Raw genomic sequence first — 26742 nt, forward strand, 5'->3', positions numbered from 1 at the left:
GATTCAAAAACTGGTAGGTTAAGGGATTATTTCAGTTCTGGTTTTATTATATACAGTGTAACCCCGATTTAACAATTGTCAAGGGACTGGAAAAATTGATTGTTAAATCAAGGAGCAGAGACAGATGCAGTCGAATCCGGATCAGTGAAATGCATCATTAAATCGAGAAAATCGTTAAATCAGGTATTGTTAAATTGAATTTATACTGTATTATGAATGTTACCATGATGTATGAAATCTGGCTTCCTGTAAAACGTCTAGTATGAAAAGCCAGCATGAGAAAATAAGATTTCATACATTGCTAGCAACATCTTTTCTGTATTAAAGCATTAAAAAAAAGATTGTTTAACTTTTAAACTGGGGAGCCTCCTTGGTAGTGTGTAAAGTTTTTCAGAATCACCCCCCCCCCCCCCTTTTTTTCTTTCAAAAGGGAACTTCTGGCTTCATTGAAACACATGTACATCTTTTATAGTAAAGCTGTGCCTTAAAAATATTACTTTTGGAAGAAAAAACCTTATTAGTTTTGCTCATGTGCTACTTTTTAATGATAAGTCATAACAAAACACAGTACGAGTTGCTCAATATTCATTGCTGAATGCTAGTCAAATATCCCGGTGCAAGTTGTTTTAATTATAGCAACTGTATAAAGCTAGTAATGCTTAGTCAAATATGTGAATATATATTTTCATAAAAGTTGGTGATGCCATTTTAAGAGTTATCCATATTGTATTAAAATTGCAATTTAGGGACCACGCATCTTTTAAAAAGCTTACGTGTTCTTTTCTCTTTTAGCTCAGATGGTTACTCGTAAGCTGCATTTTATTTAAGTTATATCCTATTAGAAGAAGTAAATTTACATTATTCTATATTTTTTTTAATAACAAAATTAAACCTTGTATTTATCAAATTTTAAGAACCACATAACATTATTTTAAATTTTTCAAAACTGGAACAAAGTTTTACAATAAATATTTTTTAAATGTTCAAATCTTTCCTTTTTTTTTCCAGTTTCCTCCAAAAAGGGGATTTTTATTTTTGCATGACTATGCCGAATCATTTTTCTCTAGAAATCTGATTTGAAAACAATATAAAAGTTACATAGATAATGCTAATTGGGATTTAAAACAAAAAATTAAAATTTCCTATTGTAACCAACCAATTTTATGTAAGTATATATTCTTCAAGAAATATTTTTTATGTGAAATTTAAAAAGTGAAAGACATAAATTGAGCAAAATAAATGAAAATCCTGGTTTAATTTCATTTTCAGTGAAATAAGTTCTGTTATTGTCTGAAAAAATTGCATTCCATTTTCTGCTTTAAAGTTCAAATTATCAAATATGAAATTCTAATTGTACGCAAAAGTATGAATGTTGTAACACAAATAAAGAGCATTATCTTAAGTGGTTTGTGATTTCATTAAGTTTTGAAGATTCAAAGCTCAACATCGACATTAAAATTCAACTAATCTTCTATCATTTTTTTTTTGCAACATCTTTGCACTTGACTGTCAGGGCAGCCCAATAACAATATCGTTACGTACTCGCATGTGCTGCTAGACACAAACTGCAGCTTTTAGCTTACTGATATACGGTTAAAAAAAAAATTAATTTGAATTTTGTCATCTTGAATTCAAATTATGTTTTTCGCAATCACGAGCGTGTGTGTGTACGCAGGCGCGTGTGTGTGTGCAGGCATGAGTGTGTGGGTAGTTGTATGTGCGTGTATGTATGCGCGTGTGTGCAGGATATTGACGAAACCTGGAGACGGTTTTCGTTAGAGGTGCAGCATCGTGAGGAGTCGGCTGACGGTGATGGTGCAGAGGGTGCTGGTAGGAAAATAAAATCATAGGAACACCAAAAACAGTCAAGTGAGAACAATAAGCAATCGTGATTGCTCAAAAAAATTGAGTGGAAAGGGCTTTTAAATGAGCTGTGCAAAACTGCAGCATTTTGAAAACTTTTTTAAACAATTTTTTGACACTTAAAGAAAAATCCTCTACTGTCTTTTTTAAACTTTATTTCTTTTGTTTTGATAAAAATGACAATAAAAATAAATGCTTAAAAATAAAATGAAGCAATAAACAAATCACATCTGAAATGACACAAATAAAAAAAGGAATATATCACATGCAAAATGCCAGTTAAGGTGTTATATACACACATATATACATCTGTTTGCTGCATAATAGGCATTAAGTTTAAAATTGTAGTTTTGTTTTGAGAGAAATGGGTTTTCTTGAACAGTGCCTTTTGCTTTACTCATCCCAATCCATCACTGATGAACAGAATAAATTCAGAAGTGGAATGAGACGGTCATTTAACCTGTTGCAGCTTTTCAAACATGCAAGGGAAATTACTGAAAATGCCAAGGATGGTAACTTAATTTTAAAATTAAAACCTTTATGCAACAAGCACAGATGTAAGAACATCACTGCATCATAAATAATCATACTTTTAAAAGGCACTTGAAAAGAATTCATAATGCATATTTAGCCAATTAGCTAATAATACATTTTATCATAATTCATATACACAATTCTTATTGATTGTACAATTTGTTTCTTATGTTTCTGAAATTGTGAAAAATACAGCAAAAAAAAAAGATCAGTTTTATTTACACTTTGTGTAAAATGTCAGATCATAATTATGATAATCATGTGCTTCTAATAAAAAATAAATCAATGATAAAAGCAGAATGGTGAACAATCAATACAAAACACAGTAAAACATCGATTATCCAAAACGTTTTACCAGAACTTCATTCAACTGATGTCAGTATCTGTACTTTTGAATTTGATTCATTTAATTTTATTTTATATAAGTAAACCATTTTACTCCAAGGTTACCAGAGGCAGGCATGCCTACATCAGGTGCCAATTTATCTGCATTTTAATTTAATTTTATTTTTAAGTCATTTGAAACATTGAATTTTTTTGAATGTTATTTTTTTTAAAGCAATAGAAATCTGAATGTGAAGTATTATCTAGTAATTATTTCGGGTAATCAAGATTTTATGCTCAACTCATCAAGTTCTATGACATGAATATGCTTGTTTTCCTTGTACTGTTAGAATTGAAGAAGGACAAATGATTAAATGCTGATATGCTCCGCGAAAGTGCATATTTTCTATAAGCTACTTTCATTCATTTGCTCAATATCTACCACCTGTCCATTCAAACCATTAACATGGCGATCCTTGGATCGTAGTCTCTGATGTCTGAAATTTTCATAATGAACTAGCCGAGTCACATCCACCAGGTCTTGCATATGAGTTCTTACAAAGAGAGAAATTCATTTAATGTTTGAATATCAGAAAATAAATCAATTTTTTTTTTTTAAAGAAAAAATAAAAATTTATGTTGAAATGACACAATGCAATATAAATTTTTTGATAAAATTTTTTAATAAATTTGCATAATGCTTCCAAAATATTCTGAATACAGTCAACCCTCGTTTATCGCGGTTAATTCGTTCCAGGCTTGACTGCGATAACTGAATTTCCACAAAGTAGGATTCTGTATATATTTTTCTAATTAATTAGAGCGCATAAAACTTACTTACGGCAATTTAAATAGGTTTTTAACATAGTTAGAGCCCCCTAGACACGAAACAGCATCCTTAGCCACCATTACATTTGTATTACTCAATATATTGCACAAAATATGAGAAAATTAGATATGTTAGACGTAATAGATATCACATTGTTAATTATTGGAAAATAAACTATACACACACGCAGTTCTTATACACTACTACTAATCTATGAAAAAACCTCAACTTGTCCGATGAAGAATCAATTGCCCGTTAGTGACCATAGGTGCCCCCGTCTTCCTCTACATTTACGTGTACAACTTAAAAAGCTAGTACATTGTTGAACACCATTTACAGATGTGTTTATCACCTAGTAATAATACAGTGATTTATACTTTCCATTAGTGCTTTACAGTTAAAATGAGATACCCTACACTTTCTTCTTACCTTACTTAAAAGACATATACTTTGTTATTCTTTTGTAGAAAAAGTTTACACGAGCGCATAAAAAAGGCTAATTACTATATTTGAAAAAAAAAAGAAAGAAAAAACCGTGATGTAGTGAAGTTGCGGAAGTCGAAGTAGCGAGGGACGACTGTACTTTTAAATCACTAATCTGCAAGGCACAATTTTCTATAACTGGCTTCTATAAACTTTTCCAGAATAAACAATAAGCTGTACAGTTAAACAAGAAGTTCTGTCCAGAACTAAATGACCCTACTTTCCCGTACGTCAATATCAACTCTAAAAAAATAGGTGTGTAAATAATAAATGAAGTAGTCTCACCTGCAGCAATTACAACAGGACCTCAAAAGGATTACTGGAGGGTCACAAGCAGAGCTTTTCTCTTCTATTTTGCATCATTTTCAAAAGCCAATGATGTATGAAATGGGTATTCAGGGATCAAAATTGGGAGGGATGCAGAAGTTGGGTGTAATTGGCACTAAGCTTTTTTTGAAAGTTGTCAAACTATTCTGCTTAGGCATAATTTTTAAATAATTCAAACTTCTTAAGAGAAGTTTCCAACTGCTACAATAGTAATGTTATTGTTAAAAGTTTCTTTTGAGTAAAGGAAATATATAATGTGGTTACAGCCTTCCTGAGAAGATTATTGATAAGTAAGATAATTATTATAAATTGCTTTCTGTTAAGAAAATAAAAAGAAAAACTTGGGAGAAGTTAAAAATTTTACTATAGTGTACGCGTACCCAGACATTAACCACCTTGTAGTTCTTGACGAGATATCTCGTCCATTTAACATGTAATTCTCGGACTGGTCAACCGCAAGGGGGTTAGGTATTCAGTATAACAGTCAGAAGGTATTTCATGAGATGTCCGTCAGCAATTTGTGATTACATCCAGTTAAATGCCATTTTGCATAAATATATCCCATTTGGAAAAGATGGGAATGATAAAGTCGGAGACAAGAATTCCACTATTAATACTTAAAAATCAAAATAGGAAATCGATTTGAAAAAGCAAGATTGAATATATTCTGCACAATGCAGGGCTGTCGAGAAGGGGGGGGGGGGCAAGCCTATGCATTGCATAGGGGCCTGTGAGAGATTGGGAGACCCGCGAAGCGGTCCTAAGAAAAAGAAAAAATCCCTCTCACCACTTTTTTTCTTTCTTAAAAAAAAAATCTTTTTAGTTTGAAGAAACTCTTTCTCCTAGAGATTACGAGTTTTAAATCTTGCAAGTTCGAATTAAGAATTTTTGTCCTTATCTTCAGAGTCCTCTATCGACTCTATCAACCAAAAATAAATGTTTTTTTTTTTTGCGTAAATTGCAAGGCTAAAAAAAAAAACGCTTATTTCTGAAAGATTACCAGAACTTTAGTAAAACAGACAAGGGGTAAAAAATGAAAAAAAGCGCTTGCATTTTTAGCGTTCGAAACTTAAAACATTGGTAAACGGCTCAGTTTGATGAAATATTTAAAAATATGTATTGATTTGAGTATTAAGTTCAGTGATACAAAATGAAATTAATTCTAGCGTTGTTTCAAGAGTAAAAAATGATTGCCTAATTTGGGAAAACTTTTTGGACGATGCACTTCTCGTCAAATGTCTAAAAGGGGCAATGTTATGTCACTCAAGGGTGCCCACTTAGGGGGGTCAGGGCCATTAAATTTCTTTTGGGGAGGGGGTGCTCTTTCTCTTGGGGAGCGGGAGGAGGATGGGCTCCCCTGTGTCACTGTATTAATTAGAATTGGTGTTAAGTTTACCTAAGCTAAGGTAAACTTTCTGAATGGTTAGGGTGCTGCTTTCTCATTAATACCTATTTTTTAAATATTTCCACTATTTCTTTGAAAGAATTTTATGCATTGTTTAATCTAGGTAATATTTCAATTGATTCAGCGTTGTGTTTGTCGGTGGGTAGAAGGGATATTTAAAACTAACAGGTCGAAAAATAAAATATGTAACCGAAAGTCGATGTGAGCAAGTGATAGACTTTGTGTCATATCGTTTCTTCTCTCTAGCTCTTCCTCTCTGTCGATAAATATCAACGATTTGTTGAACCAAGGGCAATTTTTCTTTTGCATTGCCTTAATTTGCAAAAGAGTGCATAGGTTTAAAAAATTTCTGTATTTTGTTCTCCTATTTTTGCTGATGTTTCTGTAGTTTGAATCTCAAAATGCAGAATTTTTTAATGCATTTTTCAAAAACATTTACAGGGGAGAAACCCCCGGACCCCCTCAAATTTCAGGTATTCTACCCTCAACTCAAAGGAGGTTCCTGTATAACTCTCCTGAAAACCCTCCTCGTCCAAGGTAAAAAGAAAAAGACAGTATAACAAAAAAATTTTTAAAAACACATTCATGGCTATATCGCTATATGTACCAGAGGAAACGAAACATAGTTGGGAAAAAAAACTTAAAAAATAGCCTGTTTTGCTACTAATATAATATCGTTCGAGCTACAAAAAAGGTCCCCCATGCTTAAAATAGCCTAGGGCCCCATTAAGTCGAAATCCGGCTCTGTATACAAGATTCTCTTTTTAATAACATTACAAAGTTTGGATTAAGAAGAAGCACAACAAAGCAATTTTAATTGAGAAAAAAAAAACTTTCAGTTAAAAAAACCCTTTTTATTAGACCTAGACCCACTGACAATATTTAGGATATTTATGTAAAAGCAGAGCGAAGAAAGAGGAGATTCAAGTAAAAAGTTAGGGGCCCCGAAGAAAGTTGCATAGGGGCCCATAAATCCTGTCGACGGCCCTGGCACAATGTATAAAGCTACTACAACATGTTGATGCAGAGGCGTAGGAACTTAGTGGAAGTAGGGGGAGCTGAGACACATTATGCCATAAGCAGAAAATAATTTGGGGGGGGGGGGCGACTTAATTTTTTTGACCATAAGAAATTAGTTTCTCTCTCCATCTCTCTCTCTTTCCCAGCAAAGTTTTCAATCATATTTAATAAATACATTGTATATGGAGATAATGAGGTGATAAAACTCCGGTTTTGAAAGGGGGTTGGTCAGTACTCGAAGATGAGCACGTATAAATAGAGGAGATCCGGGGACCTTCCCCGGGGAAAATTTCAAAATTCTTGTTCTAAAAACGACTTTTTAAGCGATTTTTGGAATATTAAGGGGAGAAATGGTACGAATAAACTTCCCGGAAAATTTTTCGAAATTAATGTCTTAAAAACGGATTATATACTATATTTGTTAACGCTAGTGAAACTAATATGACTCGAAGGATTGTCCTCGATCGAATTTCAAATCGATTTACATCTCCCTCCCAATATTTCGAATTTGAAGATCCAAAATCAAAATTGTAGACAATCTTCAATGATGTCAGGGGAAAAGGCTGTTCTAGGGCTCTACTCTGGTAATCTTTCAAAGTTGTTCTAGAAAGCGTTCTTCAATGGTGTTATCAGAAAAGGTTCAGAGGTTCCTTCTCTTTATTTTTTTCGAAATTATAATCTCTAAAAAGCGCGAATGCGGATGATATTTGTCAGCGTTAGGGGCAGGTCCCGAATAACAAAATGTGAGGCCCTAGGCCTGCAATAATTTCAGGGCTCCCTGAAGACTCTATTAGCCCTGTCGGAATTCATTTTCGTGGGCCAAAGAACTATGTAAATTATTAATCATATGCATTCACGAATCCCCTTCGGGTCACTCGAAATTGTGGCATGGTAAATTCGCTACTGGTAGAATTAATAAAAATTCCACTTTAAGGAAGTTCTTTTCTAAATAAAAAGTCATTATTTTTTTATTATTACTTTTAAAAATACATGGAATTTTTTCGTATAGTTGTAATGCTATGCATAATTTTTTCAGTAATTTGGAGCCCCTTAGGCCAGGTCAATTAGGCCCAGGTCTAATTGGCCGGTGAAGTAATCAAGCCCTGGTTAGGGGCCGAGTAATTTTTTGAAATTGAATTTCCAAAAACGGAATATTATTTAATTTCCCATGTTATTGGAGAACAAGGTATTCAGGGACTCTCTTTCGGAAATTTTCAGGGAACCGAGTCCTGAAAACAAAATTTGAGGCGCTCTGTAATGAGTTTGAATGAAAAGGAGGACTTCGGCAGAGTAGCATTTAGAAGACTCTTATTTTCTGAGAACTAGAAAAAGGGAAAAGGATGAAACATTAAGGTGGAGAAACAGAACGTTAGAAATGTGTTAAAATGACGTGTTCGTTATATATTTTATTGTTCAGATAAATTTTAGTAAAAGTCTTTGAGAGAAACTAAAATATTGTAGAAGATTTTTTAATAAATGAAAAATAATAAATGAAAAGTTACAATTTTGACATGAAAATATATCTGTAAGTGACAAAAAAATCGTAAACTAGGAGAGCAAAAAATATGAAAAATTCTAACTTCGTGAAGTATTAGGTTCAAAATTTTTTATTTCAATAAACTCGCACCTTTCAAAACAGATTTTTACACAGTAACTGTTTTTATAACCATTGAAAGATTTTAAGAATATTATAATAATGAAAATTTCACCGATTTTGATTTATGTGAATTTTTGTTCCTTTAGTATTGTTTGAATGATATTTATCTTCGCAGTTTTATAACTTCATGAAAAAATCTATCCCTGACGGTTTAAAATAAAATAAAGTAACTAGCACATTTTTTTTTTTTTTTTAATTTTTTACCGTGGGAGAGTTCTAAAAATTGCGTTTTTTATCACAGCAATAATTTGCGCCCCCAAAATTAATTTCTGAGTACGCAGCTGATTTATGCTGTTTCTTTTGATAATATTTTCCATTAAAAATAAATAAAAAATTCGTTGAATAATATCTATTTCGGACCTCTACGGGTTCTCTATCTGGCAACAGATTACTTTCGGTTTCGATAGATCATAGAACAATGACATTTTTACGATCTGATGGTACCTTTTGATCGAAACATAGAATTTAAACCCGAAATATATGTACGTTCATGATCCCTTGAGAATTAGTTTAGGACTGTTTATTGTTTTGTAACTACATAATTAGACTTTTGGGAAATCTTTAAAGAATTTTCTTTGCTCGGGACTTAACTTTTTATGAAGGAGTGAAAATGATCAAACAGAGAAATAAACGACGGAGTAAAAAATAAATAAATAAATTTGTTTGTAAATGGGGATCCCCCCCTCTCCAAGTTCTTTTTATTTATTTATTTATTTATTTTTAATGTAGGTAATTGCAATGAATAAAGAACAATACCACTTGATCTTTTAGTTTAACTTTCACGTAAAATTTTGCTAGTTTATTTTAATCAACCAGTTTCAAAGGACTCCGCTGGAAATTCTTTACATTGTGCCTAAGAAGTCAGATATTTTAAAACGAGATAAGTTTCTGGAAAGTTGAAATCATTTGATTTGAACAAGTTGCTTACCTTAGTAACCTTTTTTATAGTTATGTCTGTATCACCTTCCATATTATTCATATTTAAATGCAAAACTGACTCACTATTCTTTTTTGTGATCACGCGACAAAAAAACGGTATGCGAGGCAAAACTAATAAGAATGTGAACTAAACTGCAATGCCGCTCTCGAAACACGGGCTCAAGGTGGGGAGCAAACCCCTATCGATATTGGTACTGATTTTTGCAGGCCGCGGGGCAAAGCCCACTTTTCCGCAGCCGGTAGGATAGCTTGTCTAAAATTCTGTTAATCTTCTTCCGGGAATCAAGAGGTGGGTAAACAGTGAGAAAAATGGTGAAGAAGGACTCAAGTGCACTGACCACTCCGTCTGTCCCTTGTTTTTGTTGCTTATTGGGTGGAAATTCTTAGAAAAGGCAGATCACATTTTTGAAATCAGGTTTGAGGTAAACAATGTATGACAGAAAGCTGCTGTGCGAGAATTTTTCCGGGGGAGCTGAGCCGGTCTGAAATATTCCAGGGGGAGCTCAAGCTCCCCCAGCTCCCCCGGCTCCGACGCCTATGTGTTGATGGGATGCGAAAACAGTGGTCGGCAAACTAAAATTTTTAGTTGCTAATACGACTAACGCTCGTTTGTTTCGAATTCTAACAGTATTACAATATTAGAGATGCAAATAATCTGAGTTCTTACCTTATTAGCATATCCCTGAGATCTGGAAATTCACAATGAGCTCTATTCTCAACTTCTACGGTTCCCCATTGTGTTTTCCTACCATAAATGGTTCTGCCATTGATTTGGTGTTGAACATTGCTTCCGACTACAGCATAAGGAATCATTTCCTAAAAAAATAGATTAATATCTGCATTTAAAAAATATAATGTACCGTGCTTTAATTATTTAGTAACTCTGATTCACAAGTTAAACATAACTTTAGGTAAAAGTTTTGTCAATGAAATTTCAGTGAAAAATTAATGAAAAACAATGAATGACTGCAGAAATGCAAACATGTTGTTTCTAAGCTATATTTCCAATCCTAGTATGTTTGTATACATGTAAAGAATTAAGGTCCTTTCCACCCCCAGCAAATTTTTGGTCACATCACTGGATGGTAGAGGCAGATAGCTTTGGATTTTATTTTTTCATGCCAGAAAGAGTTTTATGCTTTATAGAGCGATCGCCAAAATATGATAGAGATATTCCATTTCAAGGAAAGAAATGGAAACATTGCATAAAACACAGGGTTTACCGTTCAAGGCCCAAACTTCAGTTTCCAAAAATTTCCAGAAGAAAGTCACTTGAACCTATTCCATTTCTCTAATACTACCTGAGATGTCTAAAATTGAATCTTTAAGACTTAAATTTTGAAAAATGATCAGGTAGGCCCCTGGTCAGTAACCCCTTCTCCTAACAATATCAAAGATTGTCTGAAATTGCCTTTTTGAAATTTCAATTTAAAAAAGTTTCTGGGAAGAGATTCAAAACATTCTTTTCCTTAATACTACCCGAGATGTCTACAATTGAATCTTTAAGACTTAAATTTTGAAAGATGACCAAGTGGGCAACTGGTCATAAACCCCTTCTCCTAACAATATCAAAGATTGTCTGAAATTGCCTTTTTGAAATTTCAATTTAAAAAAGTTTCTGGAAAGAGATTCAAAACAGATTCTTTTCCTTAATACTACCCGAGATGTCTACAATTGAATCTTTAAGACTTAAATTTTGAAAGATGACCAGGTGGGCAACTGGTCATAAACCCCTTCTCCTAACAATATCAAAGATTGTCTGTAATTGCCTTTTTGAAATTTCAATTTAAAAAAGTTTCTGGGAAGAGATTCAAAACAGATTATTTTCCTTAACGACCTCAACTCGGGGAAAAAAATGCAGGTGCAAGGTTCCTCAAGGGAGGGACGATCGCACCTCCCTTCTATCTGTCCTTGCAAACCTTAGGGTAACAATTTGACCAACATCTGTGGTTTGCAGAGTAGTTCAATATTATGAGCAAAAATCATTTAAAAACAATAGCCACTATGCCACTAACTTAAGTCTGTGTTTGAATTTTGATAAGCATGTAAAATCCTAGCAATTTTTTATAAAATATTTATAAAACCAGTTATACTTTAAGTCGGAACAACTTAAAATACCCAATTTTATCATTGTCACATTAACATAAGAAAATATGCTAAAAATAGAATAATTGATTTTTTTTTTAGTTTTAATATTAGTTAAACATTAAAGACTTTGAATGTTTTTAAAATGTTAATAATATTGCATGAGACGGAAATAGATTTAGAAAATCCAATTAACAATCCAACAAAATTGAAGAGAAAGTAAAGAATGAAAATAGTTTTTTTTTTCTGAAGTAAATATAAACTTGCTCATGTTATGAATTTTAGAGAAAAAAGGAGAAAGATAACTATTTTGGTGGAAATAAGGAGTTTCAGTTTTTGCAGAACAATTCTGTAAAATGAAGAGCAGTTAGCAACCCTGATAAGGCACAGATGTTGGCGAGAATTTGTTTCCAATGAAAACTCTATGCTAAATTTTAAATGGAAACCAGTTTATAAGCAAATAAATTCAGCCATCTTTTACAAAACCAACGGTCAATCAATCAACCACAGATATCAGATTATAATCAATAATATTGAGCTATTTAAATCTTAACTAACCCTAATTTTATTATTGGATATAATATCTTCTGGTTCTTCTTCAAGTTCACTGATAGGGTAAATTTTTATTCCATTTCTTTCCAAATCTTGTTTAATCTGAAATAAAATAATTTCAATTAATTTTAGATTTGATGCATATAGCAAAGCTTTTACCAATCAATAAAAAATAAAGATTGAACTTTGTCAAGCTTACTCGTTGCTTGAATGCAAGCCTCTCATCTACTGTAAGAGTGTCGGCCTTAGCAATTACAGGAACAATATTCACAATTTTGTCTAATTTTTTCATAAATTCAGCATCTAATGGAGTTAATCTAAGGGTGGAAAACAGAAAATAATAAACATGGTAAAACATTGCAACTTACAGTAAATTTTATGCCAGACTAGAAACTAAAGGAAATATGGAAACTAATCTAGGAAGATTCCAACCTCATAACTGTCAATTGGAACTGATCAAAAATCTGTGGCAACATAATATTGACACAACATGTGCACTTAATCAATAAGCATTTGGAAATATACAACAAGTGGAAAAATTTGAAACACATAACTTGCTCCCATGTTGATTTCATTTGTTGCATCTTAAAGAAGAATAAACTGGCTGCATTTATCTACAGTACCTGGATGACCGAGCCTTGCTTGGCTTTAAAAGAATTATTTTTTGTCAGCTTGTTTTTTTTCTAAGGTTCGATACTTTTTCAAATATACTTGAAAAGCATCACGTTATCGAAATATTAAGGCTCTTGCCAGTCGTTGGATATGCTTTCGAGAAACGAGAGATATACATGTAAATACTTCATCAGCATTATAATCATTTCAGCTGCAAGAAGCCTACTACTAAATATAGGCCTCCTCTCTCCCACAGACATCCACCAAGGGAGTCTCTGAGCTGGTTGCGTATAAATATTTAACGCACGGTATTGACAAAAAAAGTAGTTTCTAAGACCAAACATGGCGACAATAAATATGAAAAATTGGATTGAAAATGCGGCGCGACCTTTTAACAACATTAAAGTACCAAACAAACAAAGAAGATTCTGAATGCAATTAAATCAACATTTTGTTTTAACAGGGTGGCGACAGGAACTGTGAAAAAAAGTTCCCTGACTTCCCTGATTAGGTTTATCAAATTTCCCTGATTTACGTTACCAATGATAATAGTTTCCTTTCTTTGCTCTACTTGAAATTCATTGTATGTTTGTACAAAACACAGTATTTTAAACGTTTTTAAGTTGTGTAAAGTTGTTGAACTAAAGATATAATTTTTAAAAATTGCTGTTTTTTTAATAAAATGTTTAAAAAAAACATATCAAGTCAATTTGTTTGGAAAAAACCTTACAAAACAGTATAATAAATTTTTCTATATGGAAATTTATATAAAATTAAAAAAAAAAAAACTTTACTTCCAGTAACCACTTAGCATAAGAATTTTTAGAAACTATTAAAATCACTCTTAAAAACATGTGTATTTATGATAGAACTAAAAAGTAATTGAAATTATTTTGAACTAAGTTTTCAAACAGTATAATAATTGTTGCAAGAATAACAAGTAATAGTGAAAAAATAGAAGTAATGTAGTTATTATTATATAACTAATTGATATATTTAGGCAAAACAGATGAAACCTTTTGACATCCATTCATAGGGAGCTTTTCTCTAATCAAGAACATAGATTTTAATGAATGGTTACAGCATTTTAACAACAAAAAAATAAAGATATTTACTTAAGTGCACAAGTTATTTCAAATGATTTCAGTATGTATCGAAAAAAAATTTAGGTTGCTTTTGTAACAAACAGCTTTAAAATGTAAGGGGGGAAAAACAATTGGTTAATTTCAAAATATATAAAAGAATGGTTTTAAAATATAAAAGAATCATTTAAGCCTGAAAAAGAAAACCTTTCTATTTCTAATCTGCGGTGACAGCAAATAGTATAACGGCAAAAAAACGAAGTTTTTTTGATTCAATGTTCAATTTTAGAAATTACATTAAAAACGCGAAGAAGTAATAACTTTTAAGCTTTTATCAGTATTAATTCAAAAAACAAAGAGTTCTTGAAATCTTGATTACAATACGCTTAAGGCATTAATGACGGTTTCCTCTTTGCCTGTAGGGTTGTTTATTTTACGTAGTATTGAAAGCGTGAAAGCAAACTTCAACCTAGGTAAAATAAACAACTTTACAGACACAGAAGCAATCTTGCATCCTGTGGTTAATAAGTAAGATGCAATACTTTGACGTTGAGGAAAAAAGATGCACAAATATGCGGCAGTGTATAATCGTACCTCATTAATTTTAACTTTTTTTTTGAACAGATAATTGCCGGAAATTGCGTAGAGAATTAGGAGACTTAATTTTGCAAAGCAAAAAAAAAATTTTTTTTTCTTCATAAAATCAATTTTCCCTGATTGTTTGTTATTTTTTCAAAATTCCCTGACCTTTCCCTGATTAATAAAGTTCCCTGACTTTTCCCTGATCACCCTGATTTGTCGCCACCCTGTTTAAACTATCTGTTACATTTTTGTTTCCACTATACAATTTTCCTGTCATTTATCAAGAGTTGCGATTCGCGATTTTATTCCAATCGAGATTTTCATTTGGAATAAGTACTTTTAGAGTAGTTGCTCACTTTATCCCAGAAAATGCTACATACAGCATGCTATCCATAAAAACCGATGATCCACAAACCACTCCAACAAATTATAACAACAAAATATAAAGTCTCAAGACATATGTTTTTCCGAAATAAAATTGAAATGCATGACTTAAAAAAAAAAAAACATATAAAACTATTTGAAGTGTAAAAAAGAAAATTAGTACATAAAATAAGATGGTCAAGCAATAGTTTTGCTGAAAAAAAAAACAAAAAGCCTTACATCGACTTATATAAAGCCAAGTATGATTGAAATTAGCCAAAGTGGCTAACATCAGCCAAGCCTGGCAACCCTAAACAAGTTTTAAATTTTAAAGCGAGAAGAGACAAATTTTCATTAATATGGTTGCAAATCGTCTGCCTGATGTGTCAATTCAGTTTTTTTTTTTTTTTTTTGCAAGGCTTAACTTAATTCGACTTTATATTAAAAAACTGCTTTTTGTAAAAAATTGCATTTTTACAGAAAAAACACTGATGTAGATGAACTTGGAATGCAAAACTACAATTAAATCCAAAATTTCATCCAAATCGTTAGAGCCGTTTCCGAGATAAGAAATATATATATACATACCCACAAGAATTGCTCGTTTAAAGATATAAGATTCAATTGACCATCGCCACGAAAAAAAAATCTTTGAAAGTGTGCAAGGTCATGGATAAGCAGGAGTTTACTTTACTTATCCTATATTTTTGTATCAAAGCTTTATCTGATGAAAAATTTAAAAACATCCAGTATTTTAAAAATTCTGGAAGTGTTTTTAATTAGATTTCTAAAATGATGAGATGAACCAATATTTACATGACATGTAATAAAAAAAATTGAAATAAGCTTCTACCAAAGCTAAAGTAGGGCAGAGAGCTCACAAATCCTGTACTTCTTTTAGAAAACTTAAAGATGCAGGAGCCAAGGGTTAAAAGGTGCAAAAATTTGAAAGATGGAATTTCTTTAAATAAAGAGGGAGGGGGGGGGTAGTTTTTATGTAAATAAAGGCATTGAATACATAGGAAATAAAAACTTCTTTTCCGAAAAAAAAAATGTCCAGAAATAATAAAAATATATGAACACTGAAAACAGGGCCGGATTTACGTACCCCCAGACCCCGGGGGGTAGTGGTGGGGCACAGCGCTAGGGGGCCTACGGTCCAAGAAACCATTTTAAAAAAATAAATAAATAAACTAAAAGAACCTGTGCTCAAATTTTTAATGTAGAAAAAATTTCTATTATGTTTTTGAAAAAATTTGAGGAAAAATAGAAACTCAACACATATGATGAACAACAACGAATCTTAAGTAATAGCAATAACTTATAATAATAAATAAATTAGGAGATTTTAACTAATCAATGCAAAATACATGGCAGAAATATTACAGCAGTTAAAAACAAACAACAGTCATTCGATAAAAAATTCATTATTTGGGGGGGGGGGGGGGGGCTCAAAATTTATAGATCCGGGCCTGACTAAAAATTATTACTAGCTTAAAAATAAATTTGTAATAAATTGTTTTTTTTTTTATAATTTAAGAGCCCCTTTATTTCTGTTCATTTAAGGTATTGAGCAGTAGTTTTCTCTTTAGTAGGATTTACATAAAAAAAAATAAATAAAAAAGCTAACTTATCTAAACTTTGCCCAGACTTCACTTATTCACTATAAAAAAAAAAATCCTGTTCCATCTCACTGTCTCAATTTTTTATAAAAATCTTTCACCCCTGGCAGGAGATTGCATGCCAATATTTTGCACTATTTACGTATGAGCATAGAACATTAAGGCATTCAAAGAATTAATAAATGAAAACGCATGAATTTGCACTTACGAATGTCCAGTAGGTGGAATGAAATATAAACAACAATGAACTCTGGTGTCAGGAATGTATTTCTTTCGAGCAACACTTTGTTCTTCATTTAAATATTTTTCATATTGCTGATTAATGTAGTCAAGAATGGGTAACCAGCTAAAAGAGGAGAAGTTTTAAAAACAAAGTTCATGCAAGTACAATGTTTAAGAACTACTTATTCCAATTGAATACGGCATGGGACCCCGAATCCGAAACACTGGGGACTGGGGCCTTCGTAATTTTAGATTCAGACTCAAACATAGATAAAATCGTTGTATTGTGCGATAGTTGACACTTTCTTTCATATTTTACTAATATTTCCACTAAATTTTGTTCAATTCCATTAGCAATCTTGGACATAATTAATTGGTAGTGGTGTATTTGCAGGTATTGCTTTTTATGCATTATTCAATATCCTGATCTACACAATAAATAAATTGTATTTGTACTGAAAAATACCTTTGTATTTCTGCTCAACATACCTCATACAGTCGAACCTCCATATATCGAACTTCCACATATAGAAATTTACTATATATCGAAATCCCAGCAAATTTCTATGTTCATTATATAGAAAAATTGTTTCTATATATCGAAAAAATCTCTATGTATCGAAAAAAAATTTCGAGACATTCATAGATATTTTTTTTTACTTCAGACTGTTTGTCTCATGAAAAATAAAGGTTAGAGGAGAAAATAACGTTCACACTAAAGATTACTTCGGAACTCATAAGAAATCAGGGGTTGAAGGGTTTGTAGTTAAGTCATTGTTCCGTTCTGAAGTTCTTAAATTCTCTCAAGTTTATTTCAAATTTTAGCTGTAACCAGTAACACTGTAAAATCAGTTTCAAATTATCCCTTTTGTTTGTTGATTACTATTTCTAGTCTTCTTAGCTTCAGTAAAAATCATTCAAGTTAAGTAGATTGATTGTTTACTTTTATCCCGATCACATTGTTAAAACGAAAATCCCCTAACGTTGCGATCAAGTTGAATTGCCGAAGAATATGAAGATGTATGTTGGCGTAAAAATGTAATTTCTGTTAATTTTTTAATCATTAACTTTCATTTAATCCGATACTTGTATAAATTATAAATTGGGTTTCATACACGAAAATTTGCTTTTATTTTAATGTTTTAGGATACTTTTATGATAAAATAAGATCGTTTCCATATATCGAAATTTCTATACAGTGCTCACCACTAATAAAATCTCTGGATTATGAAATCAGCCGCTTTATAGAATCAAATCTGGAAGAACAGAATCATTTCTATGTCAAAACATGTTAGGTTTATCCTTTAATAAAATCATCCTCGCCGTTTCATAAAATCAAACTTTTGGAGAGCATGTGTTAATTCTTCTCTGAATAGAATCAGGATTTTATTTTTTCTTTCAAGGATTTAAAACATTACAGCACTAATAAAATAACAAATTCCACATAAACAAAAACGAAAAAAAAGGTAAAGGTTGTACTTTTTTTTGGGGGTTGAATTAAAAAAAAAAGAAGAATGAAGCAGTCTCAAGAGAATTGTTTCAGAGCCATATATTCAGTTGATGCTGCCTGTTTCCACTTTGCAGAACTTTTTCAAAATGCAGCCCTGCTCACTCACCACTGAGACAATCAGTTTGTGCTCATTCAGCTATCTACAGGGGTTGACAGTTCTGTTTTACAATTGAGTTAAAATTGTTAGCTACCGAGTCGTGACGACTTGAGTGTGAAAGATGAATTCGAAATTTTGAATTAGTATGACAAGCTTCCTAAATGTAGTTAGTGTGATTCTGCAATTAAATTAGGGATTTCTCAATCTTTACTTTCAAATTCTCTTATTCAAACAACAATAAGTCAATATTTTAAGACCCTTGAGAATCTTTAAAAATGTACCTCATGTAAGTTAAAATGTCAACTGTATTTTGCAACTGAACTAAAATAATATAACTAGACTAAAAATAAAATACAACTAATCGTAATTTATATTTCGTTTTTAGAGTATTTATACTTAAAAACCTTTTATTTTTTTTCAGTGCATGTGTGCCGGTTTATAAAATCAGCCACTTTATAAAATCAAATGTCCGCAGAACGAATGTGATTTTAATAAGCGGTGGGCACTATATATCGAATTTTTTTCCGCCAATTTGCTACTTCGGTATATGGAGGTTTGACTGTATTTTATAATAAGGATAAAATAAAAAGAATCATAAACAGAAAAAAGATCATGAACAGGTGCTAAAACATTGTGGCACAATTACAGCAAAACATTAATATTTTGCCTGACACGTGGCATCAAAGAACTTTAAAATAAGCTGTAAGTACCATGTTTAAAACAATAGCCAAACGTTAATAATTTGAAACATTTAATATATTCTCTTAAATTACATTTTTTTTTTAAATTTAAGCAATCAGTTTTGTGTCTTCTGGATTTCAAAATTGGGAGTCCCATACTGTATCTGAAAACATGAAATTGCATACCAGTTTTCATTATTAATATGATCTCCAAATCCTGGAGTGTCTGTAACTGTTAGCCTCAAGCGAATTCCTTTCTCCTCGAGAACTAAATATAAAAAGAAGGAACATTCTGCATTGAATAAATAAACTACACTTATAAATCTAAATAGCAATACTATCTTAAATTAGATAGAATAATTGTGAACGAGGCAAAACAAATTCACCGAAACTACTAAGTGCAGGTGTCAACAAAAATTACTTTAAGAGATATGTAAAGAAATTTTTGATTATCCACAAACACCAATGAAAGACTGAACTTTGAATTTTAAATAAAAAACCTTTTTTTTTCAACGGAAACCAAATAAGCATGTTTGTACACAGGGTTCGTACTCAATTTCAGAAACAAAATTAAGGAGTTTTGAAGGAGTAAAATGAGATTTTGGAGGAGTACTAACAGGCTGTCATCAAATGATGTCACACTTTTTTCCAACAAATTTGACCCCTTCCCCTTTATCACAAAGTATCAAACTTCAGCTAACTCCTGCTCTTGTCACATGTCAAATTTTTTATAAACATATTGTTACAATAACTGTGTGATGTCACTTCTTGTCACCCTCTCTCCCCCCCTTGTCAGAATCTCATGAGCCCGTTTCCTCCTCAAGGCATGATATCACCTGTGGATGACCTTTTTTATTTTACAATATCATAACTTTGATTTACTAAACAATTGTTTTTTTTTAACACAATCACTTAATATAGTACATATACTGATATTTAAATAATAATCAGACAACCTGACTTTCGCTGCTCAGTGTGTGGAGGAGGGAAAAACAGTAATCATAAAACTTGAAGACAAATAAAAGGCAATCACCAACATGTTTTACTTCACTTATGAAATGTCTTAGTCTTCTAATAAAATTTTCACCTTCAAATTTTATGATTTAACTATGATCAATTTGTAAATCACATCTTTCTGAAAAAAATAAATGCACGAAATTACTACATTAAAATCGCCCCTCTCATGACGTTAGTTGTCGATCAAGGTATTTTAAGTTTCTGTCATAGAGGAAGATTATGTGGTCTTGAACTAAAAAAGCAGGAGTTTTGAAGGAGCGTACGAACCCTGTAAAATTAATGAATAAAATGCAAAAAAAAAAGAAAATAAAGCGGATTTGGTGGCAGCATTGTTAAGTTCATAGTAGAGATTCAGCAGTGAGTATGGTCTCTTTAGATTCGTAAACAGAAGTCAATCAAGTTACCACCAGAAGAGGGAGATTTACTTTGGTGGTGCAAAAAAAAAAGGTCTGTGAATTTTGAATTGGCAATAAAGATAAACGTGAAGTTTGAACTTCTTACAGCAGAATTGTTCTTTTGTAATGCAAATTAAAATATGCAAAAACACGCAGCAAGGTAAAGTGGCATTAAATTAGTTATAAAACATATTATAAATTAGCACAAAGTAATGCGCTAAAAAGTAAAGAGCTTCAATACTTTTGCTGGGGTCTGGATTCTGAAATTTCAATAACCAAACTCAAATGTAACATACAAAAGCAACAAAAATAAAATACTAATGGATCTTTGTTTGAATAGAACATTTTTAAAATTTACACCCCTAGTTTGTTGTTGAGAGCCAATCCAGGAAAGAATTTCAGAAATTTTAATAGAAATTTCAACAATGTTCTTATCAAATTATCCAAAAATGCCCCAATTCATCAGATCTTGACTTTGGGGAATCTTTCCATATTTTGAGGAACAGTTCTAACTTAGTTAATGATGTTAAAGCTGTTCCGTACATTCAAGTTTATCTATCTTGCTTTGTTTATTTTTAACTTGTTTTTGCAGTGCTGTGGATATTTCACCCCTTTTATTCTATTTATCTTTATTTTTCCGAAAATTTTGCTTTTGGTTTGTTTCATTCCCTGATGTTTTTTTCTTCCATTTAATTTTCTTTTGCGCTTCACGATGTACTTTTTTTTTTTGTTTTAGCTCTGTGGCTTAAACTTCGTCCAATAGAATTCTTTCTTTCTCTTGTATTGTACTCGTGAGAAAGCTCATGCTCTGTGTGTTCCTATTGGTTCGTTTTTGGTTTATAATTTTCTCATTGGTGTTTGGTTAATCTGCTATTTTTATTTTTTAAACTGTTTGCTTTTCTGGCTTTGGGCTTTTGGGAGACATCTTTTCATCCATAAGCTCATTTCTTTTGCATTGAAAAAGGCGTTCCTTGTAACGCCGAAATTAGTATCTGCAGTTTGTGGTTTTTGACATTGTTATTTCTTATTTTAATGTTATGGTTCTTATGAGAATCTCACTAAACAGATACTGGATTTGACATCTCATTATGACACCATCTTGAAGGCACATCACTAATTAGCAACTAAAAACTTGCCAATCCCAACTAGACCCTATCGAGATTGTACAGACAAACTTTCAAACTTCCATGGCTTACCGTTTTTTTAGCTATGCAAGATACACATATACAGACGGCACAAGCAATCTCGTTAGAGTTGACTCAGAGATGGTCAAAATCGATTTTTTGCTTGCTCATATGTTGTACACATGAACATGCTGAAAATATAGTCGACTTTTGGCAAAAATTAGCAGTTGCCACATGGTGATTAAAGTTGCAAAAGTTGCAATTAAAAAAATGTGTCATCGATCGCCACCCTTTTGTGTGGTCACTTTCTACTAGCATATTCGAATGTAAACACATTCCCCCACCCACTGTTCCGAGTTTCCCAGAGGGGATGGAGAAATTGCCATTTGAACTTGCAACCTTGCGAGGAGAAGAGCAATTTATTCACCATGTTGTGATTGATGTAATTAAGGTTTTCTTTAGGGTCTTTTTAAGGAAGTACGAACCCTGCTTTTTGTTCATCGTTTTTTTTAATAAACATGTTTTCTTCATTTAAAATCATTTTTTTGCTTGTCATTTATTTTCATTTGCTGCTTAGACTTAATACTATTAACAGAAAAATTTTTAAATATTAATAACGTAGAAGAGAAAATACACGTCAATCACTGAAGAAACCATAAAAATAATTGAATAAACTTTACTATGGCACTAAATATCTTAGTCAAAATCCAATCTTGTTTGGAGCTCCTGGTCAAAGGCAATGACTTGCTTTTCTTTAATCGACACCTCTTGTCAGCTTCACACTTATTGTTTTGCACTATTCTAACTAACACATGCTTGAAAAATGTTTCATTTTCATAAGATGAGTAAAAATAAACATTATTAAATTACAAGAAAAGGATGTTACTATGGAAAATGAAAGAATGCTAGTAGTTCACTTCAAGAGTAAAAAAAGAAATAAGTAGCAAAATTTGCCACCCTAGCAGCTACTCTGCCTATTGGGAAGTTAAGTCCTGGATTACTTTGAACAAGAAAACAAAAGAAAAAAAATTAAAACAAAAAACATTACTCAGCTTAAAAGTTTAAATTATCAGTAAGAATAACGTAGAAAAGTATCAATACCATGGCTAACAGACTTGACCTCTGTAGTTTTTGGAATTTTATAAATTCCATTTTCTTCACCTTCATTTTTGACACATGTCCGTCGGCTTACACTGGCTTTAAATAGAGTATTGAGCAATGTTGATTTACCAAGGCCACTTCTTCCTAAAATTGAGTTTGAAGTTTTTGAAATGTATAAGCACAACACAAAGAAAGCATAATTAGCACAACATTTAAACCATCAGAGAATGTTTTTTTTTCTGCATTAAAAAAAAGGGAAAGAAACAAAATGCTAAAATTATAACAAAATTACACACATGGGTGTCCCAATGGGAATAAGTGTGATCTAAAACATTTCCTCATTTGGCAAATTTTGCTGACAATATTACAATTTACAATACTACTACTATGGGATCCGGTGGGTTCTGATCTTGACACAAATATACTGTCACTCAATGAATGATTCCAATTAGTACTCATAACGAAATTTTAATTGATATTAGCACTTATATATACAAAATATATTTACAATTACAAAATTCCAGATCAACTTCTACATTTTAAAACACAGCATTTCATTGTGAAATTATTCGGGCGGCTTTCCCCCACATCCATTCATTCTCGTTCTCTTTGCTGTTCTTCGCTCGCTGCAAAGACTCATGGGATTTGTTGATCCCATGTGGCGCTGGCTGTTTCGGCTCTCTCAAGGCAGTTCGTTGTTATGGAGCCCTCGGTCTCGGCCCCTACACTTCTACTCTTTTTTTGCTTTTAATTTTATAATGCCTAACATCCTAATCATGTTATATAACATAGGAATTGAATGTATATGTGAATGCTCGAAAATTTTATTAAGTCAAATTCAGAATTTCTTTCCGTAAATTGAGAATTTCCCCCTTCCCAAAAATTTAAGTTTTTGGCACCCCTGAATACGCAATTAAAACTGATATGTAAACTAACAAGTATTAAATATTGGTTGATTAAATAATTATTTAGAAGTTTCAAGAAAGGAGCAACATAAAATGCTGAATGATTTGGGAAGAAACTGAAAACTCCTGTAAAAAAAAAAATTTTCAAGTAGCCACAATTCTTGTAGATGCCTCATTTTGATCTTCACTTAATGCAGTGTTTTTCTCAACGTTTTTTTAACTGAGATTAATTCTGCGTCAGTTCAAAATAGAAGTATCTAGGTATGCACTTGTAATATACTGACAGCCGAGTTATTATATCCAGAAAGAACAGTTGTTATGGATTCATTAGTCTGGGAAAGTGAATAACTGAGCTGAAGGCCATGTCATCGCATCGAAGCTCAGAGTGCCAACAAACTGGAGCTAAAGTAAATTTAGTTTACCAGCAAGAGTTCGCAGCCATATTGCAATCTGTATATTGCATGCAGTTCTGCCTTAACATGGGCTTAGGGACGGTAACTTACTGCTTAATATCTAAGTACGTGTTCGTAATTTTTTTAGCACTAGAACAGCAATGAAAAGTTGAAGTCTGAGTCAATGCAGTGCGTTTGGATCATGTTCAAGGGTTTACCTTGATAAATACAAGGCTGCCCCCTACCTAAGAGCAAGGGTGCACCCCCTAAATATCAAAGACCCCCCCCACACCAAAAAAGAAAAAATACCTCTCAAAACACACCCTTAAAAATTTCAATGACGCAGGCTGCGCCATGATCCTCCCCCCCCCCTAGGTGGCACTTCTAATAAATAAATAAGCAATTGATAATTCAGGCACCAAAAAAATTTAATTCATTTTTTATAAAGAAATTTCCTAAAAACGGAGTCGTGTTAAAATTAGAACAAGGACAAAAATGAAGTTTGCGACAAAATGTTTCCTTAATAAAGCAATAGCAAAATGGCAATTAAGTGTGTTCCAGCATCTGCAACCTAGAAGTATCCATAAGCGCTGCTTATTTTTTTGATCTTCACTTGATGCAGATCAATTTTTTCAATATGTATCTTGAACTGACATTTATCGTGTGTCGGTTTTAATTTCCTTTAGAAGTTTTCAGAAACAAATATACAACAACTCGGGGGTTTCCTCAAGTGGGTGTAGCATTACCCTAGAATGCAGCAAGTCTCTATCTGTAACTGTTTAATCAAGAGGCAAAGGGTCCTGAGAAGTGTCCATGGTATCAATTTTCAGTTACCATAAAAGAACAAAGTAGGAGCACGGTTTGAAATAGGGTTCAATTTCTCAGGGGGGAATGTCCCCCTTTACTTCAGATTCCAGGGGGGATTTTTTGAATTTGAATTTGGGGGAGAAGTTTTATAAGTTCTGAAAATTTGTTTAGAATTTTTTTATAATTCATTTTTATTTCATTTTTCTATTTATTCATTTTTAAATTGTAATTTTTTTAGTTTAATATCAACCTCATTTTTAAATAATTATTCAGTAATTTTGCAATTTTATTTTATTATTTCATTTTTAATAAAATATTTTAAACTAAGTAACAAATACTCATTTTTTTTTAAATAGACCATTTTCTGGATCTAATTATCCAAATGGAGTTTGGTTCCCATTGTTTAGAATAATATTTCTACTGCACAAAGACTTTCTTTCTGACGATCAAAAAGTTAAAAGTAAAAAATTGCCTGTACCTTTCGAAAACGGACTTTCGTTTCCAGCAGCTTTCGGATCGCATTTTGACCGGCTGATCAGAACAAGACCTGGATCGGAATCGGTTGATGTCGGTGGATCGGAATTCGTTGATGCCAGCGAATCGGAATTTGTCGATGTAACTTGAATTGCTTTGAATTGACGGATGCTTTATTAAATTTTTTCCATCTTTCCAAAATAAAAATAGATTTTGAGATTTTTTTTATCTTCTCCGCTTTCCTGGTATGGAGTTCGTTATCGCGTTTAAGAATTTATGGGGGAAATCCCACACGGACCTTTGGATTGAGCGGGATTTACCGATTTTGTGCGCCTTTCGCGCAATCTCGCGCTCTACTTCAAACCCTGTAGGAGAATGCAAGGCCGTATCTAGCTCAACATGGAGGGAGCAGGCCCAGGAGAGAACCCTGATGGTAAGTTATGGGAGGTCACTGTGATCTCCCACAATTTTCCTAATTCAGCAAATTTTTCTGATAAAGGCTTTAGCCTAACAGATTTGGCAAAAGTATCATTATTCGGCAAAATTATCATCATTTGGCGTCAATTAGGAGTTCTACTTGTCAAATTGTGAGTTTCCACCCTTCCAAAAATTGAAGTTCGGGCCCACCCTGGGCAGGCCCATCATTTGGGCAATTATTGGCCTATTTTATTGGCCCATTTCTACTCCCTCAAAGATTTTAGAAGCAAAAGGATAGCAGTATTAACCCAATTAAATGTCAATAACTTTCCCTTTTCAATGGGCTCCCAAACATGATGTTATACACTTTCAAACTCAGTGACAACACAAATTTACTACAACCAAACTCATTGATGGAGCTAGGAATTGAAGAAACTGTCAATTTAAAGTTTTTTTCATTTGGTTTTATTTTAAATATTTTTTATTTTGGAAGGTTAGTTACCCTCCTCTGCCCCTTCTGAATATGCCCAAGGAGAATGTTGACTTTCACCAGTGATTCACTTGAAATATTCAATCATTCGTCGATGTCTTTGGTATATGTGAATGTCAATATTCACCAACTATTGTCGACATTTAGAAGATTTCTGACTGTCACTGCAACACATATATACCTAATCGGGATGTACTAGGATGGGTGAGAAAATTAATTCTTTAAAGGGTGCCGTTTGGTGCCTCTGTGCAAACTAAATTCTCGAAACAGCTTCAAAAATGAGGACAAATGCAAACAGTATCCTCCCTCGCCCAATTCAAAGCTTCAGTTTTATTTTGATAAAATAATAACAAGGAAAAATATAAAAACACATTTATTAAGTAAATTCACATTTATTAATTAAAAGCGCCACGTATGGGCGGGGGGCAACTGCTCCCTCAATTTTAAAAGTACAGAGGCTTTGCCCCTCCACTCAGGGCCGGATTTGGAAGTGTGGAGGCCCCGGGGCAACGAAGGAGTGGAGGCCCCTAATCAGGGTTCGAAAAGATCATCATATTTTCGAAAATATCTGATACTTTGATATATATCCGAATATTTTGATATATGTATATATCCGATATTTTCGACCCGTGAAAGTTAGAATATTCTGTAAAAATTTAATTGTGGGGGCCCCTCTGTTGTGGAGGCCCCGGGGCAGTAGCCCCGCCTGCCCTCCCCTAAATCCGGCCCTGCCTCCACTTTTGAGAGTTCCAAATTAACCATTGTTTGAGAAATGATAAGATTGATCAATTCACATGTTTAAAGAAAGGAGAATTTACTTACTGTGTTTTTA

General features: G+C 32.6%; 1 protein-coding gene across 2 annotated transcripts in view; it reads right to left on the reverse strand.

The window, feature by feature from the left end:
• Positions 1-2007: 2007 nt before the first annotated feature.
• Positions 2008-26742, reverse strand: part of LOC129227351 (septin-9-like) — a 54313-nt gene continuing 29578 nt past the window's right edge. For both annotated transcript variants that reach the window (XM_054861896.1, XM_054861897.1), the window contains 7 exons: positions 22426-22569; positions 18975-19056; positions 16488-16625; positions 12218-12335; positions 12025-12120; positions 10049-10197; positions 2008-3275 (listed from right to left, as the gene is read on the reverse strand). In XM_054861896.1, coding sequence (XP_054717871.1) covers positions 3128-3275; positions 10049-10197; positions 12025-12120; positions 12218-12335; positions 16488-16625; positions 18975-19056; positions 22426-22569 — 875 coding nt within the window. In that variant the 3' untranslated portion in view covers positions 2008-3127. The remainder of the gene's footprint in view (positions 3276-10048; positions 10198-12024; positions 12121-12217; positions 12336-16487; positions 16626-18974; positions 19057-22425; positions 22570-26742) is intronic.

The sequence above is a fragment of the Uloborus diversus genome, chromosome 8 (genome assembly GCF_026930045.1).
Source record: "Uloborus diversus isolate 005 chromosome 8, Udiv.v.3.1, whole genome shotgun sequence".
Classification (NCBI taxonomy): Eukaryota; Metazoa; Arthropoda; class Arachnida; order Araneae; family Uloboridae; genus Uloborus; species Uloborus diversus.